The sequence below is a fragment of the Oryzias latipes genome, chromosome 10 (genome assembly GCF_053564925.1).
Source record: "Oryzias latipes strain Hd-rR chromosome 10, Olatipes_Hd-rR_3.1".
NCBI classification, from domain to species: Eukaryota; Metazoa; Chordata; class Actinopteri; order Beloniformes; family Adrianichthyidae; genus Oryzias; species Oryzias latipes.
In genome coordinates this window covers 28637261-28654529 of record NC_136246.1, presented here as the reverse complement: position 1 = coordinate 28654529, position 17269 = coordinate 28637261, and the positions used below count along the sequence as shown (strand labels likewise).

Genomic DNA, 17269 nt, shown 5'->3' with positions numbered 1-17269 from the left:
ATGTTGGGGATCACTGTTCTAGATTGTTACTACTTCTGATTTATTTTTTTGAAGAAAAAGACAGTTTTCATTTAATAACAAAAAAAACATTCAGGTTTGACATTTGCAGCCACATTTTTTTAACCTAGATTTTTATTTTTTAATACCTTTTGTAAAGTTTTCTTGACATTTTTCTGTTCAGTTAATAATAGACCTCTAAAAATAAAATATGCACTCAACAGAAATCTACATAAAAGTAGTTAAAATCAGGTTTTTAAAAAAGTAAATGTTTAAAAAATAACTAAAACATTTTTTAAAGGAAAATCTGGATTTTTTTTTTTAACATGATTCTTTTGCTTCACCATAGAATCTGCAAATTCCCTTCCAGAATGATTGACCAAAGCATTTCCCGTCACAGGTTCTGAGGCTCCATTACGCAAACTGCAAGGCGTACAACGCAGATTTTGACGGAGATGAAATGAACGCACACTTCCCTCAGAGTGAGCTGGGCAGAGCAGAGGCCTACACATTAGTCAGCACCAACCAGCAGTACCTCGTTCCTAAGGTGTGTCGCTCAAAATGAATCCCTATTCTGCTCTTCATCCTTTGGAGGAGTCGGAGTTGACTGTTTGTTTTTACAAAGAATTATTAGTATTAAAGCCTCGCTCCAATCATCTTTTTATCTGATTTAAAACCTCACCAGTGGTCTTTCAATTATGACTGTGCTGTTTTTGTTATTTTCTAGGACATTGTTTCTGCAGAGTGGCAGCAGTTCATTAGAAATTTGCCTCTGAGTTGTGGGCGGGACCTCCCTTTCTGCTTTATTTTGGCTAAAAACAGCACAATCAAAAGACCCGTGGGAACCTTTTGAAAATAGATTTAAAGATGATCGGAGTGAGACTAAAAAGCTTTATTTGAGAGTGACTTGGGTTTTGTTAAATCCACCCATAGAGACGTACAAGTGTCAGAAGAAAATGCGTTTTCTTTCTTCAGGACGGGAAACCTCTAGCGGGTTTGATCCAGGACCACATGGTTTCGGGGACCAGGATGACGATCCGAGGCTGTTTTTTCACCAGAGACCAGTACACAGAGTTGGTGTTCAGAGGTCTGACTGACAAACGAGGCAGAGTGAAGCTGCTGCCTCCAGCCGTACTCAAACCGCAGCACCTGTGGACAGGGAAACAGGTACGCAGAACTTTTTTCAGTCTTAAGCAAAACGTACATCCGATGCTCGAAAAATGTTTAGGAGAATGTATGTTTTTCAGGTCGTGTCCACTCTCCTGTTGAATGTAATTCCTGAGAAGGCGGTGCCTCTGAACTTGATTGGCAGGTCAAAAATCCCCAGTAAGGCGTGGATCAAGCTCCCGCCGCGCGCTGCCCCTGGATACCAACCGGAAAGCATGTGCGACTCTCAGGTAAGGGCGCTTGAAATGCATCTCCACTGCAATGTGGGCAAACGGCAATTAGAGGTCATAATGTAAGGATAAATATCTGTAATCTGTGAGAAACTATAGAGAAACAGAAACAAAAATTCTTCAATTCTGTTCAACCTTTTTTAAATTTTCTTCATCACAAAAATGTTTTGAGCGTCAAGTTTATTTACATCAATTAATACAGCTGATTTAAACTTTATTTGTACACTAGAGTTTGAAATAGGCATCATTATAAGAAATTTATTAATAACTTGTTTATTTTTGGCTTCTCTCATAAAAAAAAAAGGTGAAGTTAAAAATGGGCTGCACCTGGTTTTTGTCTGAAATCAGCATTTTTAGGATCTGCCTTCAAGTTTTTAACAATTTAAATGTTGGATTATTAATCAATCATCTTTTTTTGATCTATTGCAAAAGTCTTCTCACCTGTCTCTTAATTATTATAACGTTTTTAGCCCAAAAAAGTTGTTGGTGGGAGTGTTGGCGCAGAGCAACCCCGTCCCCTCTTCCCCTCCCCGTTGCTGAGATCTCAGAGCAGGCAGCTTGAGCGTATTTCCTACACTCTTTTTCAAATGACATTTTTTCTTCTGCTCCTGATTCACAATAAAGACTAAAGAGACATAGTTAGAAAGTCAGAATTATTTATTTCTTTGAACACATGACCTCCATCATATTTAAACATGTAGTTGTAGAGTTGGATAAGCTCATTCTTCTCCAAGAGTTCTGGTACATCGTTTGTCGGTCCTGGGGAGAATCCCTCCTTCATGTGGACAACTCTGAGGTTATTCCTTTTTTTCCTGGAATCTGTTTTTCTATGAGTTTTTCCTTACCGAGAAGGAGGGTCTAAGGGCAGCTTAGTCTGTTTTTATTACACAGTTAGTCTCTGTAGTTTAGTTAGTTTAGTTTAGCGATTACCTATTGTGTTTTACAACAGATTTTATGTTTTGTACAATTAGTGAAGCCCGTTGAGACAACTGTGTTGTCATATTGAGCTATAGAAATAAACATCATCAGACAAACCCCACATGTTAAAAAAACCCCAAAACACATTTTTCATCTGCGTGAGTCAATAATTAAAGAAACTGTGGTTACTTTTAGAACAAATATGAGATAAAAGGACCTAAAATTGCTCTAAGATCAACTACCGTAAAAAGCCAGAGATGCTCCCATTCTCCGTAGGCACTGATTTTATGAGTCAATATTAAAAATGTGTTGAACGTTCTAGAAAAAGGAAAACCCGAGAATTGACCGCCGTTCTTTTGTCTTGCAGGTGGTGATCCGACAGGGGGAGCTGTTAGTCGGGGTTCTGGACAAAGCTCACTACGGCTCCTCCGCTTACGGTTTGGTCCACTGCTGCTACGAGCTGTACGGCGGGGAGACCAGCGGCAAACTGCTGGGCTGTCTGGCTCGACTCTTCACCGCCTACCTGCAGCTGTACAGAGGCTTCACTCTAGGTGCAACATCCAGATATTTAAAAAAAAACCTCACTTTTCCCTCCGCCGTCTTCTGGAGTCCCATTTCAAACTTGGCTGTTTCGTTTTCCCCGTTAGGTGTGGAGGACATCCTGGTGAAGCCGGGCGCCAACAAGAGGAGGAGAAAAATCATAGAAAGTTCCCGAAACGTTGGCTCCCAGGTGAGTCAAAGCACGAATGAACCCCGACCAGAAGTTCAGGTGATGGAAATGGCAGCTTTGTCAAATTCAGTGCCTCCTCCTTCATGGATGTCACTGGCCAAAAGGGCTGCTACAGTGAAGATGTAGCTTATGGGCCCCAGCGTGCCTCCACGCAGCAGCTGGGGATAAATAGTGCTACAAACACTTGAATGTTGTTCCTGAATGCTAACATCATTGCAGTTAAAGGGGATTCAAAAAGGTTCTGTAGGTCTAAAAGATCATTTTAGACACAACAGTGGAAGAAAAGGTTACTGCTATCTATTTCCTGGAATGATTAGTGAGAATAACTGCAGGAAACGAGGAACAAATGTTAGGAAAAGATGTGCCAACAAAGACGCGAATGGACGGAAATAGCTTTTTCAGAACCGCCGTTGGAAAAATGTGACATTTCCCCCTAGATTTTTTATAATTTCTCAAATGCGTTCAATATATTTGTGTAAAAGATGGAAAGAAGTCCTAACCTGATCAACCAAGACCTCATAAATCAGTGTTTGTTAAAATGCAAAACACTGAAGCCTTCAACCGCCTTTCATGACCTGCTATCGATCAAGTCGGCTCAACCACATCTGATTTGCTTGCAGTTTTCCTGACTTTTGGCAGAGTGATGCAAAAGCCCTGTCAGGTCGTTAGAAGGTTAAAGACTTTGTTGTTGTATTACCTGTGGCAGGTGTGGAAAAATGCTGTAATGATTGTTTATTTTATTATTACTAAAATGCAAAGGTAGCAAAAGAAAACATAAATCAAGTCAGCACATGGTGGTTCTCTATTTCAGCATCAGTTTCTGCACAAAGTCTGTGGGGTTTTTTAAGGATTAAATTCAGGTGTTTGATCGACCCAATATGCCAAACGGTTGTTGACGAGGAGCCTGAAGGGAAATAGAAACAACCATTCAGAAAGATGTCCGCTGACGGGTCTTTATGGGAATTCGGTTTGGAGGTTTTCAAAGTTTTTGGTCAGAATTACGCAGTTTAGTCACAATTATTACGTAAATCTTACACAATTGGTTGTGATTTATTATTTTTTATTTTTTTTAATGTGATGCATACGCAGATTTGTGTCTTTTCAAGACCGTTTCACGCAAAGTCAAAACCATAAATATTTGGACAGAGACACATTCTTTCACATTTTTATGCAATCTTTTTGTTCAACCCATGGAATGAAAGCTGAAAGTCTGCTCTTCAATGGCATCTGAGTTGTTTTATTTAATATTCACTTTGGTAATGTACAGAAACACAATTAGAAAGAATGTGTCTCTGTCCAAATATTTATGGTCCTGTCTGTATGTCTAACAGGCTTTTCACGCAGCGATGTATAACATCCAGTTAAAATGACATAACTGACAAATTCACTAATGTTTTATTTATAAACCGTGCAATAATCACGTATGGTTCATGTGGATTTACGCGTTCTTTGCGTGGTTTATCTGCGATCTGTGAAAATTTCAGGTAAAGACAACACATTTTCTCACCGTTTCCACGTATATTCACCTATGGCCGCTTATAATCCATGCAACATGCACAAAATGTACGTAGTGGCTGTATGACACGGCCTTAAGACAGTTTTCTGAGGGAGTTCTGCTGCATTAAGGGGGTCTTTCCCAGACAAAGATTGTTCTTCTTCTTGAACGTCAGCCAAAATTGAAAAAACTTGTAGTTTTCTAGGACACAGTTTCTGCAGAGCAGCAGGATTTCATTAGAAATTCACCTCTGAGTTGTGAGCGGGGCCGTTGGAGCGGAGCCCCCCTTCCCGTCACCCATAACTGAGACCTGTTTGCATAGACGTCCGTTAGCTGACAGCCCCTCACACCTCCAACGTAACATTTATTGATATTTAGTTATTTGTACACATTCGCTAAAATCCTAGAATTTTCATATTAAATTTAACCAAATAAATGAGATACATTGAAATTAAACAGACAAACAACAACTTATTCAGTTGTCTGAATAAGTACATGAATCAAGGTGAGGACAGGAAGAGGTAAGATGTTGGCAAAATACAAATTCCACAAAATGTGGCAAATATTACTGAGCATTCTTTGACATCAGCGGTGCAACAAAAACTTTTGTTGGAGCTTTTCTGCTGTACAGTTCTGAGCCGGATGCCAGTTCAGATGAGACGAACGATGAATATAGATCTGCATCCACTTGCACATCTATTAGTCTGCATTCTGTGTCTCAGAATGGAGCTGAACAGGGAGCAAAGGTTCCTTTTTTCTTCTTTTCGTTTTTTTACAAGCAGCATTTTTTTTTTATCTGCTCCTTATTCCGACAATTTAGATAAAGAAAAATAGGCAGAATGGCAATTTTTGCCTCAGTATATATATGTCTTTATACATGTCCTCCATCGTCATAAAATGTCACAAGAACATATTAAAAACACCATTGTCATTGGAATATGTCTTTAAGCCGTTGATCTTCATATTTATAAACAGATATTTTTCCATTAACTGTTTTTTAAGAAATATTAATATTAATAATTAGTGAGAATAATAATTTAAACACACTTTTAAGACTCAGTTGTTGGTGGTCTCTAATTTTCTTTTTGTATTACATTTGTTTTGTCTGCCTTTCATGTATGAACGTTTTTTCAGATGTTCTTTTTCATCTTTTCTAATTGCGAAGCACGTTGTAAAGTGCTCTAGAAATAAAGATTCATTCATTCAAACTCACATCTACGCTGTGTTCAAGTGACGGAACTGCCATTCTCCGCATCACTCAGGCCCTACAGGCGGCGTTCAACCTGCCGCCCGGCGTGGATCCAGCGGACGCCCGCAGCCGATGGCAGGACGCCCACCTCAACCCCGACCAGAGGGACTTCAGCACGGCCGACCACAAATTCAAGGAAGTCGCAAACCAAGTGAACAACGACATCAACAAGGTAGATTCTACCTGCTGACGCCGAGCTGCATAAACACGACTTTTGCCGGCAGTCGGCTGATTCTCCTGCTTCTTATTTGAAGGTGTGCATGCCGGTGGGACTCCACACCTCCTTCCCGGACAACAACCTGCAGCTGATGGTCCAGTCTGGAGCCAAGGGTTCTACAGTCAACACCATGCAGGTTACTCCCACCCTCCTTTACAAACACAGCTGGAAGGGGTGTTTGTATACAAAAATACAAGTAAAATATAATACAGCCTTTCTTTTCGTCCTCAGATCTCCTGTCTGCTCGGTCAGATTGAGTTGGAAGGCCGCAGACCTCCTCTGATGCCCTCAGGGAAGTTTCTACCGTGCTTCCAGCCGTACGACCCCTCGCCCGGCGCCGGGGGGTTCGTTTCCGGAAGATTTCTCACAGGCATCAAGCCTCAGGTACAGGAATGCCTGAAAGTTCTGTCATTTTTGAGTCACAAACTGAGCAATTGAGGGTTTTATAGCAAAAGCCAGTCTGTCCGTCATGCTTTTGTTATCCAAAACAAGCGTGAGGCTCAGTTTGAACCATGAATATTTAAACCTTTGAGGCTTTTGTTGAAGTTTGTGTAGAAGTTTGTGTTGTGTGTGTTGGACATGTTCGTGTGGCTTTTTCTTGTGAAAGAGAACAAATGTAATAAAAATCATTTTCTTTTAGCATTTCTACATATTTCTCCTTTTAAATCGCTGTCAGTCAAACTGTCGTCTTGTCTGAATTCCTGAGCACATTGCTGTATAAATAACATTTTCATAGGTCACAGAAGGTGACCTTGCGTTTTATGACTTAGGTTTATGGACCAATTCTCAGCACGAGTTATCAGACCATTAAAAAGTACACAAAAAGTTAAAAAGTTACCATGAAAAACGGAATAGCAACTTGTTAAACAGATTTATTTCCACGTTCTACTTATGTCAGCACCAACGGCCACGCCCATCTACAGTTGATTGACAGAGTGACATGAGAGATGGCTTTTTAAGACATTTAGGTTGTGGGATTTGGGTTAAGCATCAAATTTATAAATAAAACACCACTGGGAATGTTTTTTTGTTCTTGTTTTTAATTGTCATGGGGACTTTAAACTCCAAAGTTGCTCAGTTGGATTTGAGTGAGTTTTTCACTTTTTGCAAAGCGTAAATGCTAAAATGAGTGACTAAGCACAGTTGAAGTCCATCTGACTGACAGCAACTATAAATGAAGTAAAAAATAAAAGAACACTTTTTTTTTTCTAAATCTGGTTCATAAATGGCCAAATACTTCACCTAAAATACCTAAAACCCAAATATCGTTGTCATATTAATTTATATTGAAGTATATTCCAAGTAGGAAAAAACCACTCTAGTAAATTAACAAATAAAGTGAATACTTTTATTTTGTAAATTACAAAATAAAAGTTTTTTATTGTATGTCTCAGCTGGGTGTAAAATTGTTTTTCCAATAAGTTTTCTGTTTTAATTTTAAAGCATCAAACCCAATAATCTATTTCCCTTTTTATTCATTCTTGGTGGGTTTTTCTTGTTAATTTACATGAAAATTCCAAATCATTCCACCTTAATGTTGTTTATATCACTATTAAAAAAATAGGGTTTGTTGTTTTGAATATATCTGAAATACTAATTAAATTAGAGGCAGTTTTGTACATTGATAGGAATATTTAGGGCTAATCAGCAGGAAAATGTTTATTTATTTCTACATTTATCTCCACATTTTTCTGGTATTTAAATGTTGTCAGAGGTGATGTGCATTCATTTTTCCTGGAAAACAAAACATTCTTTCATTGTAGATCATCGTTGTAAATAAAAATTAGTTCTCAATTGATCTTTCTGGTAAAATAAAGGTTAATTCAAAGACATAACTAAAATAAGCTAACTGTGTGCAGTTCCAGGCACTATTGGAGGCATCTCAGGGTTTACACGGGTTTGAAACCTTTTTAGATTTTACTTTAAAGTGCTTGACAATGGACTTGGTTAAAGTTATCCAATAGTATTGTGAGTGGCTTACATTTACCTGTCAGAAAAAGAAAACAAAGAATTTTTGGAATTTATGTTTTTCTTTTGTTTTTTCCTTTTTCTTTGTCTCTTTGTCATCAGGAGTTTTTCTTCCACTGCATGGCGGGCAGAGAAGGCCTCGTTGACACGGCTGTCAAAACCTCGAGGTCTGGATATTTGCAAAGGTAACACGACACCTTTTTTGTTTTTTTGTAATATGCATAGTGCAGAAAAGTTTGAGTTAAGCAGAAATAGAAGAATTAAATCCTTAAAGAGGTGCAGATAAAAAGCCTTTAATTCTCAAATTCGTGCTGGTTCCAACAATCAACCTGCCAATTACTGGCTGTGGTCTGTGCTTTTAATGACTTCCCCTTTCGGGGTTGCTTTACCCAGCTACTGTTGGGTAAAGTCGGGGCACAATCTGGGCAGGTTGCCAGTCTGCCGCACCTGAGGAACTATTTTAGAATCCCCAATTAACCTATAAACCTTGTTTTTTGGACTGTGGGAGGAAACTGGAGTGTCTGAAAAACCCCACGGGAGACCATGCAAACTCCACACAGAGAGGGATTTGAACAAGGACCTTCTTGATGTGAGGCGAGAGCGCCACAGTGGCATTCCAGCCAGTCGCCATCGAAGGAGCACCTCTAAGTCAAGGCAGGGTGGATAGCACTATATTTTCTTCTCCAATCCGTCACGTTTTGTTTGCAGATGTATCATAAAGCATCTGGAGGGTCTGGTGGTGCAGTACGATCTGACTGTGCGGGACAGCGATGGGTCTGTGGTTCAGTTCCTGTACGGTGAAGATGGCCTGGACATTCCCAAAACTCCCTTTCTGCAGCCGAAACAGTTTCCCTTCATAGAGGACAACTTTGAGGTATTGTAAAAGTTGGCGTCGAGCTCCTGACCAACCGGCGTTTCACTGCAGCCTCGTCAAATTCAGTGCATCCTCCTGTGTGGGTGTCACTGGCCCAAAGGGCTGCCACAGCCACTGTGTAGCTCATGGGCCCCACGGAGCCGGTTAGTGGCCCCTGGGCATAAATTGCGCTACGTACAAACATAAAATCCTTGTGTTGCTTAGTGAGTGAGGAAAGGTTCAGATACGTTTTTTTGTGCCTCTTTTAACGAAACGCGTCCATCCGTCAGGTCATCAGGAGGACCCAGAGTTTGGACAGCGTTCTGGCGCGGCTTGACCTTCAGACGGCCAATCAACACTTTGCCGCCATCCGGCGCTGGAAAGCGAAGAGAGAGATGCCGAGTCCTCGCAGAGGTATGCAAACTTTAGCCAATTATCTGTTTTTCAGGTTTACTGTGGTCATCGCGTTCTGTGGGCATCAGTTTCACTGATTTGTTAAAAATTAAAAAAATCTTGTAGTTCAAAAGTAGAACAAACAAAGTGAAGCTGAATTAATTTAGTCACAAATAAATAGCATTTGATTTAGGGAATGTTTTAGAGATTATTGTAACATTGGGATCAAAATTTAGAATAAACAATGAACAAAGAATCCCCCACAATTTTCCATTTTGGGATTTACGTCGTCTTGCGTGTCTGCGTGTGAATTTCGGTGTTGTGATATTGTTTCCTCTCCGTGTGTCGGATGCAAACCAATTTTGTTCTTCTTCTTTGTTTTTGTTTTTTTTAATTAAAGTTGTTGTTTTTGTGTTTTTGTTTGTGTCAGGAGCGTTCCTGCTGTTTTCCAAGAAAAAGTTGGCAAAGCTAAAGGATTCCACAGCAGGAGCAGATCTTGTTTCCACCAGAAGTCCTGCTGTTCTGCAGGTAATGATTCACAAAAGAAAGTCTTATTACCCCAGAGATCGCCTCATCTGATCCAAGCTGACATTAAATCTCCTCCCTTTATTCAGCTTGTAGGGCAGTGGCATTCTCTGGATGAAGCAGGCAGAGCAAAATACTTGAAAAAGGCCTCCCGTTGCCCGGAGCCCTCCCTGAACCTGTTCAGGCCCGATGTGTGCTTGGGATCGGTGTCTGAAAGCTTTCACAGCATCACAGAGAAATACCTGCAGGACAGGAGCAGCGCACAATCTGTGGACACCAACAGGTTGTTTTTCCTTCGAACATCAGCTAAAGCCATTACAGTTTATCGTCTGAGTTACGTTCCATTAACAACCGGCAGTAGGTGAAAACTGTCAAGTAGGATTACAGAGGATTAAAGGCTGTAAAACCCCACACTTAACACTTCTTAGACATGCAAATTCATCAAACCAAACTCAGATTGGTTGTCAAGGTCAACAGTCAGGATGCAGAACCAAAAAAAAGTTAGAAAAATTGCACTGACAACAATCTGCAAAAGGCTGCGTAAGGCTCACCATAATATACCGAGGAAACGTTGAGTGCCATATCCTTAAAGAGGCTGTGTTGTGGGATTTTTTGTACTATTCTGCTCTCTCTATGTATGGATCACATGAAACAAGATTCTTTGCAGAGAAGTAGTACAGGCAAGAACTCCAATGTTGGATTTAAAAGCTGCTGTTTATGTTCCCTTTTCATTTGGCATGTAGAAAAGTCAAAGTTGTTTTTGGACTGTAGTTCTTGTTTTTTGGGGGGATGCTGTCATGCTGAAGCAACTTCTGCTGTGAATGACGTACACAAAAAAAACAACATGCAGCTGCTGAGATGCACCAGAGCAGAACACAACACTTCTTTCTGGTGCCGTGGAGAAGTAATCCGAGCGTGAAAGTTTTGACAGTGGCGTTTGTTTGACTGTGTGCCCTCTCCTCTGTCAGTCTCAGGCAGCTGCTGCATTATAAGTGGCAGCGATCGCTGTGCGATCCAGGGGAAGCTGTGGGGCTGCTGGCAGCTCAGTCCATAGGCGAACCCTCCACACAGATGACCCTCAACACCTTCCACTTTGCTGGCAGAGGAGAGATGAACGTCACCTTGGGGATTCCCCGGTAACGCCGCCCCAGCAGCAACTTTCACCCAAAACCTTCTGGGCACAAAATGTGAATGACATATACAGTCGGTCAAACTTGATCAAATAGTTTTACACTATTTGGATTAACAGATACTAAAAGCATAGTTTTAATAAATGTGCAATTAAAATATACCATAAACATATTAGATTCTGTCCAATAGTTCTTTTGTTTGTTTGTATTTTACTTCCAAACTGTGTTTTTCAGCTTGTAAATTTGCCTTTAAAGTAGATTCTTAGTGAGATTAATATCTTAAAAGCTTATTGTTCAGTTCTTTCACATTCCTGCTTCTCTGACAGAAAAGTTCACTGAACTGAACTTCTGTTCCAAAAGAAGATCAATATTCATTTGTTTTTATGCTCGCTCTAGCTTAAAAGAGAGCACTGTAACTGTAGAGGGAGGAGATGAATTTTTTATTTGACAGGCAGAAGTTTGGCAGATTTCTCTGAAAAGGCAGGGAGCTCAGATTACTGTCCCAGTTTCCATTATTACCCAAGGATGAAATGAAAGATCTACTGGCTCAACCAGGCTGTGTTTACATTCCCCGAGGGGCTGCAGAATGTTATCAGATATTGAGACCTGCAGCTTCATCTTCAGATAGAAGTGCAGACAAAACACTTTTATCCCCTAAATAAAAGAAAACTTATCCACAATTTCATCATCTTTACCGGCCAGTGTGTGGGAATGAGGGTTCAAGGCTCCGTTCGTCTGATGCATGTTCATTCCTGACAGACTGAGAGAGATCCTGATGGTTGCCAGTTCCAACATTAAAACCCCCATGATGAGCATACCAGTCCAGCACACCAAGAAAGCCCTGAAGAAGGCCAAAATGCTGCGCAGGAAGCTGGCGCGCGTCTGCCTGTCTGAGGTGAGGAAGACCTCTTCAAGTTTTTTTTTGTCGTCAACTCTTAAACACAGTTGTGTGTGTGTTTGCGTGTGTAGGTCTTGCAGAAGGTGGATGTAGTTGAGACTCTGCAAGTTAAACATTTTCAAAAGTTTCGAGCGTTCAAAGTGACCTTCCATCTCCTGCCTCCTGACCGCTACAACGAGGATAAACTGTTGACCCCCAGCCAGATCCTTCACTATATGGAAACCAGGTGGCTTTCTGGATTTTTTTTTAGTTTCCTGACCTGCAATTCCCATTTGGATTTACATTTTTCCACCCGTCCTCCCAGATTTTTCCACCTCCTCCTTGATGCCGTCAAGAAGCGAACCGCCAGGCTGTCCTCCATTGCCGTGGAAACAAGAAAAGCCACCTCCAGGGATAAAGACACTGATGGAGATGGAGCAGCTGGAACCTCAAAGGTCTGTTTTTTTCCCTGCTTCTTATATGATTTAGACTTAATTTTGAAGCGATGAATAAAAACAACATTTGAAATGTATTGAATTTTATTTTAAATGCTTTGTGTAGGAACAATTTCATGGAAAAGTCTCAGAAAATCTTCATCCTTGTAAAAATTTGGTTTAATTGTAGAATAACGTCAAGAGTAGTGACATCTACTGGCGAATTGAGTCCATAGCAGCCTTTATAGATCGCAAATTACCGCGATTTTTGACACCAATAAAGTAATAAAAGGAAGAAAAAATGTGTCTTCCTTTTAACCTGTTGATCTTTTCTTTTAAATCTTCTACTTAATCACATTTTCTTTCTCCGTTCATCACGGAGGTCACGTTCTATAAAAGGATAATAAATGAGGAAACCGAAGATCTACTCGCAATCCAAGATTTATGTAGGAGACACTGACTGAAAAGGCTCTATAGCCAATCAGGACGAAGAACACAATATGCTGGAAATAAATAGGCATGCAAAACTTGAACTGCAAAAATTAACCCTTGTGCTATCTTAGATGACCCCACCCTTACATTGACGTGTTATTCCTACCATGACAAAGGTGGATAAAGGTGGAAAGATTTCATGTAATCCATGGACACCAGTGAAGATCACAAATCATTGAACAAAAAAGGTTCAGAGCACTGTCTAGTGGGTCTAGATGACCCAACTCCCAATGTTAAAGTGCCTAGGATAGCTCAAGGGTTACATAAACTACAATGTTAAAAAAATTGTAACCTGAAACCTGAAAAACGATGCAATATGCTTTGTTAAATGAAGTAGAATATGTATTAAAACGTGTGTTGATTTAAATGTTTCTTTAACTTCATTCAGAAAACTTCACTGCATGAAAAAACTGAAGCTCCGCATCTAAAAATTCACTTAGACAAAGTAAACAATCTTTAAAAAAAAAGTATATTTTAAATCAGAACAAAAAGTTCAAACCATTTTAGTTTGAATCGTTTTTCAGGTGCTTGCTGGTGTTGAACCTAAACTGCTTTTTTGTTGATGGAAAAATAACGTTTAGTTGGATGACGGAGAAGCAGAAGAAGACGAGAAGATTGTTGATGACCAAGAGAATGAAGGAGATGCGGATGCGTCGGATGCCAAGAGAAAAGGCAAACAAGAGGAAGAGGTAGGAACGAGAGAACGCGTTTTTTGGTGCTTTTCTCTTCCTCCTGTGTTCATGTTCCAGTTGAGACGCTTTGATCCAACCCTGAACTCGCTTATATGCCTATAAAGTCGATGTCGTTCCCATATTTTGGAAGGTGTCTAAATGTCTCTTTCATTACCAGGTGGACTATGAAAGTGAGGATGAACAAGGGGATAATGAAGCAGAAGAAAACGATGACGAGGGAGAGGCAGAGGTGGAGGAGAACGCAGAAGCACATTCCACAGAGGAATCTCACCCGGAGTCTTCTGGAATGAGATTGGAGGCCAGGAAGAAGCAAAAGAAAAAAGTGACGAAAGAGTCGGAGCTCCAGATGAGAGTCAACTCAGTTCTGGATTTGAACTCAGCGATAGAAGGCTATCGCTTCGACCAGCAGGATGAGCTCTGGTGTGAGGTGAGTCTGAAGCTACGTTCACGTTGAATGCGATTCGCGCGTCCGGTTTCATCGTTAAGTCAATGTACCGACTCAGTCACATGTCCTATGTGTGCGTTTTCAACGGCAGGACGCAATGTTTCCACAGTTCAAATCTCTGAACTTTGGCGAGGAAGACATGTCGCATTGACCGACTTTATGATATATTTTTTCCTATTTGTATGGAGACAATAAGAAAAAGTTCATCTAATTTTATTCTTAGTTTTATTTTGACTACTTTTGAAGACTGTGACCCAGTTTGAAGATTGAAAAAGACAAAAAGAGACAGAAGTACCGCTGAAAGCCTCCGTTTCTAAATACATTTTTGTGCATGTTGTGCACACAGACGGAAAGTGTGTGTGTGTGGGTGTGTGTGTGCGTGTTTTAACTTTGGGGTGCCACAATGTGAGAACCCGCAGGTTTTTGTGGGTTGGGAGGGGCTGACTGAGCACAGGTTTTTAGAGGAATACTCAGAAATGCATGAACAGATCGACACACAGCGTTGGTGTTGTTTTGTTTTTATGAGGAATTCACATTATAATACACTTAAAAGTTCTAAAAAGTTTTTTTTAATGATATAAACCCTTTAATTCATTTTGTCCATGAAGGCTGTGGTGCAGAGGTAGATTTGGTTCCTGCCCCTCCCCACACGTGTCGAAGGGCTAAACACGGAAAGCCACATTGCTGCTAATGGTTATATGTCGCCGCCAGTGTGTGAATGTGTGTGCGCATGGGTAATTGGGACTGTGAGTTTATACACTTTATAAGCATACACCATTTACCATTTAATGTTAAGAGTTCATTCTGCAAAAAAAGCTGCTGTAAAAGTCTGGTTTCCTTTTTAAACATCCCTTCTAAAAACACGTTCTCTTTTTTTCACTACAGTTGACGACGTTTTCCAGAAATAAAGCTTTTAAAAAGTTTTAAGGGTTTCCAGACAAATACAAAACACAGGGAAGCATGAGCCAAATTTATAAATTTGCAATGAATTCTTCATCAAGCTGTGAAGCTTTTTTACATTGTGGTTACTTCAAACACACACTCTGATGAAAGTTGTAGTTTTGGCGGTATTATCATGCACTAACATCCTGCTCCTGTGGCATTTTCCTGTCTAAAGATCTACTAAACCACTAACCAGGTATATTTACTTTGTATCTGTTCTGCGGTATTGGCGGCAGCAAACTGCTTTATTTGTTGCTTATTTTTATCTGTATTAATACATTTTAAATGATGTTATTTATTAGATTAGATAAGTGGGATAAGTTTTTGTCTTTGTTGTAACACAGCACTGCAAATAGGCGTGGGGGGGGGGGGGGTTTAAACTGCATACCCCCACCCCCCCCTTCCCCCCATCCTCCCACATGTTTCAGTGTCTTAGCAGCTTTTGCATTAACCCCACCACCCTTTTTTTTTTTTTCACAGGTTGATCTGGCGTTTCCGGTGAACAAGGTCCACTTTGACCTGACTGCCATCGTGTCGACTGTGGCCCAGAACGCTGTCGTCATGGAAACCAGGGGCCTGACACGCTGCCTGCTGAGCGAAACCACGTCCAAATCTGGGGAGAAGGAAACGGTCCTCAACACAGAGGGCATCAACATGCACGAAATGTTCAAGTACGGCGAGGTGCGTATGCGGCGCTGCACCGTTCCCCTTCGGCGCTTGGACGTTTCCAGAATCATGCGCGCACGTGACATGGTCTTTAGTCAAAACAGCGGTGCTATTTTGAAGACTTCCGTCACAGTTCTTCTTGGTTCTGTGTTCTCTAAAGTTCCCTTTTGGAAAAGGACTACCAGCAAATCCTTTTTTAGAATCTCTATAAATGTCATATTCTAATGAAAAATTAGAATATTTTAAAATTAAATTCTTGTGTACCTTTTTTCCATCTTCTTCAAATAAAAGATACGATGGCCCTTTTCAGCCACAATTATTAACAAAATGTCAGCATTCAGACCAATTTGCTGCTTTGTGGTAGTAAATTTAAATGATTTCAGATGAGACTTTAAGTCTCAAAAGCAGTTGAAGAAAAAGTGGGATTACTTTCATTGTTCAATCAACCAAACTTTGGTGCTTGTTTTTCCAGATCTTGGATCTCAACAGACTGTACTCCAATGAAGTCCACGCCATGGCCAACACGTACGGGATCGAAGTGGCCCTGAAGGTCATTGAGAAGGAGATCAAAGATGTCTTTGCAGTTTATGGTACATGCGTGCGCAAAAACACAAAGGGGCTTTCAAATGGGGGCCAGAGTGTGACGTGGTGTGTTTCTGCATCCAGGTATTGAGGTGGATCCCCGACATTTGTCTCTGGTGGCAGACTACATGTGTTTCGAAGGTGTTTATAAGCCTCTGAATCGCCATGCCATCAGATCCAACTCGTCTCCTCTGCAGCAGATGACGTTTGAGACCAGCTACAAGTTCCTCAAGCAGGCCACCATGCTGGGTGAGAAACCATAAGGACTCTAGTGTCTCTGCTACTATGGAGGCATGTCAGTTTGTCTATCTGTTACAAATATTGTCGAAGTTGAACGACCCATTTTTTTTTCAAAAGTGTTCTCAGTGGTGTTTTAATCATGATTATGCTCATTTAGCCAAAATAAGAGCCTACGTTTTTTGGAACATAGTTTCTGCAGAGCAGCAGTAGTTCACTAGAAATTTGCATTCTGAGTTTTGGGCGGGATCGTTGGTGAGGAACAACCCTGCCACCACTTCCCCTTCCACGTTGCTGAGAGCTCTCTGTTTCCACTCTAGCTTACAGCTCCTCACACCAGCAACGTAACATTAGCGGTGCAACAAAAATGGCGAACAACATCAGAGCTATCCAGCCCTACAGTTTAGACCCAGATAGCGGCTCAGAAGAGGGAAGACGTTCATGGATGTAGTCGCCTGCAAATGCATGCATCGTAATGGAGCAGAGCAGGGAGCTTGTGGCCCCGCCCATTATAGTTTTTGCGTCACAAATACGATCTTTTTCAAACTGCACTGTTTTCATCTGCTCCTGATTCACTGCGATTTGAATATAGAAGTACTCAGAAATGCAAATGTAAGCTTAATTTCCTTGTCAAATGTTCTCTATCATCACAACAACATGTTCCAAACACCAGAAAGAAAAGTTTCATCGGAGTGAGTCTTTAAAAGACGGTGGTGGTTTGAGGTTCTCACAATGACTGTTTGTGATCCTCAGGGTCACATGATCAGCTGGAGTCACCCTCCGCCTGCCTGGTGGTCGGAAAAGTGGTCAAAGGAGGAACAGGACTGTTTGAACTGAAGCAACCCCTGCAGCACATTAAGAGTCATTCTTAGATGTCAGATCATAGAAAATCATTTTCTTTTTATGTTGCTTGTGAATAAAACAATGACTTCAAGATCGCCTTTAAAGGTCTTCTGACATAAGAGGCTGATCGGGTTTTTGTCTGTATTTATAGATTAATGTGTAAAACAGTAAAAAATATATTTGATTA

At 40.7% G+C, this 17269-nt stretch overlaps 1 protein-coding gene and 2 non-coding genes across 3 annotated transcripts in view; all 3 read left to right on the top strand.

Moving 5' to 3' along the window:
* polr1a (RNA polymerase I subunit A) overlaps nucleotides 1–17269 on the top strand; it is a 22755-nt gene extending 5486 nt beyond the window's left edge. Inside the window, exons 15-37 of the mRNA XM_011480453.4 lie at nucleotides 398–544; nucleotides 973–1164; nucleotides 1245–1394; nucleotides 2680–2863; nucleotides 2960–3042; nucleotides 5800–5958; nucleotides 6041–6139; nucleotides 6235–6387; nucleotides 8074–8156; nucleotides 8680–8845; nucleotides 9115–9238; nucleotides 9648–9745; nucleotides 9832–10025; nucleotides 10711–10878; nucleotides 11632–11767; nucleotides 11842–11996; nucleotides 12075–12204; nucleotides 13257–13364; nucleotides 13525–13794; nucleotides 15235–15435; nucleotides 15893–16010; nucleotides 16087–16251; nucleotides 16993–17269. Of these exons, the coding sequence (XP_011478755.1) occupies nucleotides 398–544; nucleotides 973–1164; nucleotides 1245–1394; nucleotides 2680–2863; nucleotides 2960–3042; nucleotides 5800–5958; nucleotides 6041–6139; nucleotides 6235–6387; nucleotides 8074–8156; nucleotides 8680–8845; nucleotides 9115–9238; nucleotides 9648–9745; nucleotides 9832–10025; nucleotides 10711–10878; nucleotides 11632–11767; nucleotides 11842–11996; nucleotides 12075–12204; nucleotides 13257–13364; nucleotides 13525–13794; nucleotides 15235–15435; nucleotides 15893–16010; nucleotides 16087–16251; nucleotides 16993–17111 (3402 nt within the window). The 3' untranslated portion in view covers nucleotides 17112–17269. The remainder of the gene's footprint in view (nucleotides 1–397; nucleotides 545–972; nucleotides 1165–1244; nucleotides 1395–2679; nucleotides 2864–2959; nucleotides 3043–5799; nucleotides 5959–6040; nucleotides 6140–6234; nucleotides 6388–8073; nucleotides 8157–8679; nucleotides 8846–9114; nucleotides 9239–9647; nucleotides 9746–9831; nucleotides 10026–10710; nucleotides 10879–11631; nucleotides 11768–11841; nucleotides 11997–12074; nucleotides 12205–13256; nucleotides 13365–13524; nucleotides 13795–15234; nucleotides 15436–15892; nucleotides 16011–16086; nucleotides 16252–16992) is intronic.
* Nucleotides 3093–3228, top strand: LOC111948090 (small nucleolar RNA SNORA5). The gene has a single exon (XR_002874074.1). It is a non-coding gene; the product is annotated as a small nucleolar RNA SNORA5 (small nucleolar RNA).
* LOC111948084 (small nucleolar RNA SNORA5) lies at nucleotides 8892–9027 on the top strand. Its single transcript, XR_002874068.1, has one exon. It is a non-coding gene; the product is annotated as a small nucleolar RNA SNORA5 (small nucleolar RNA).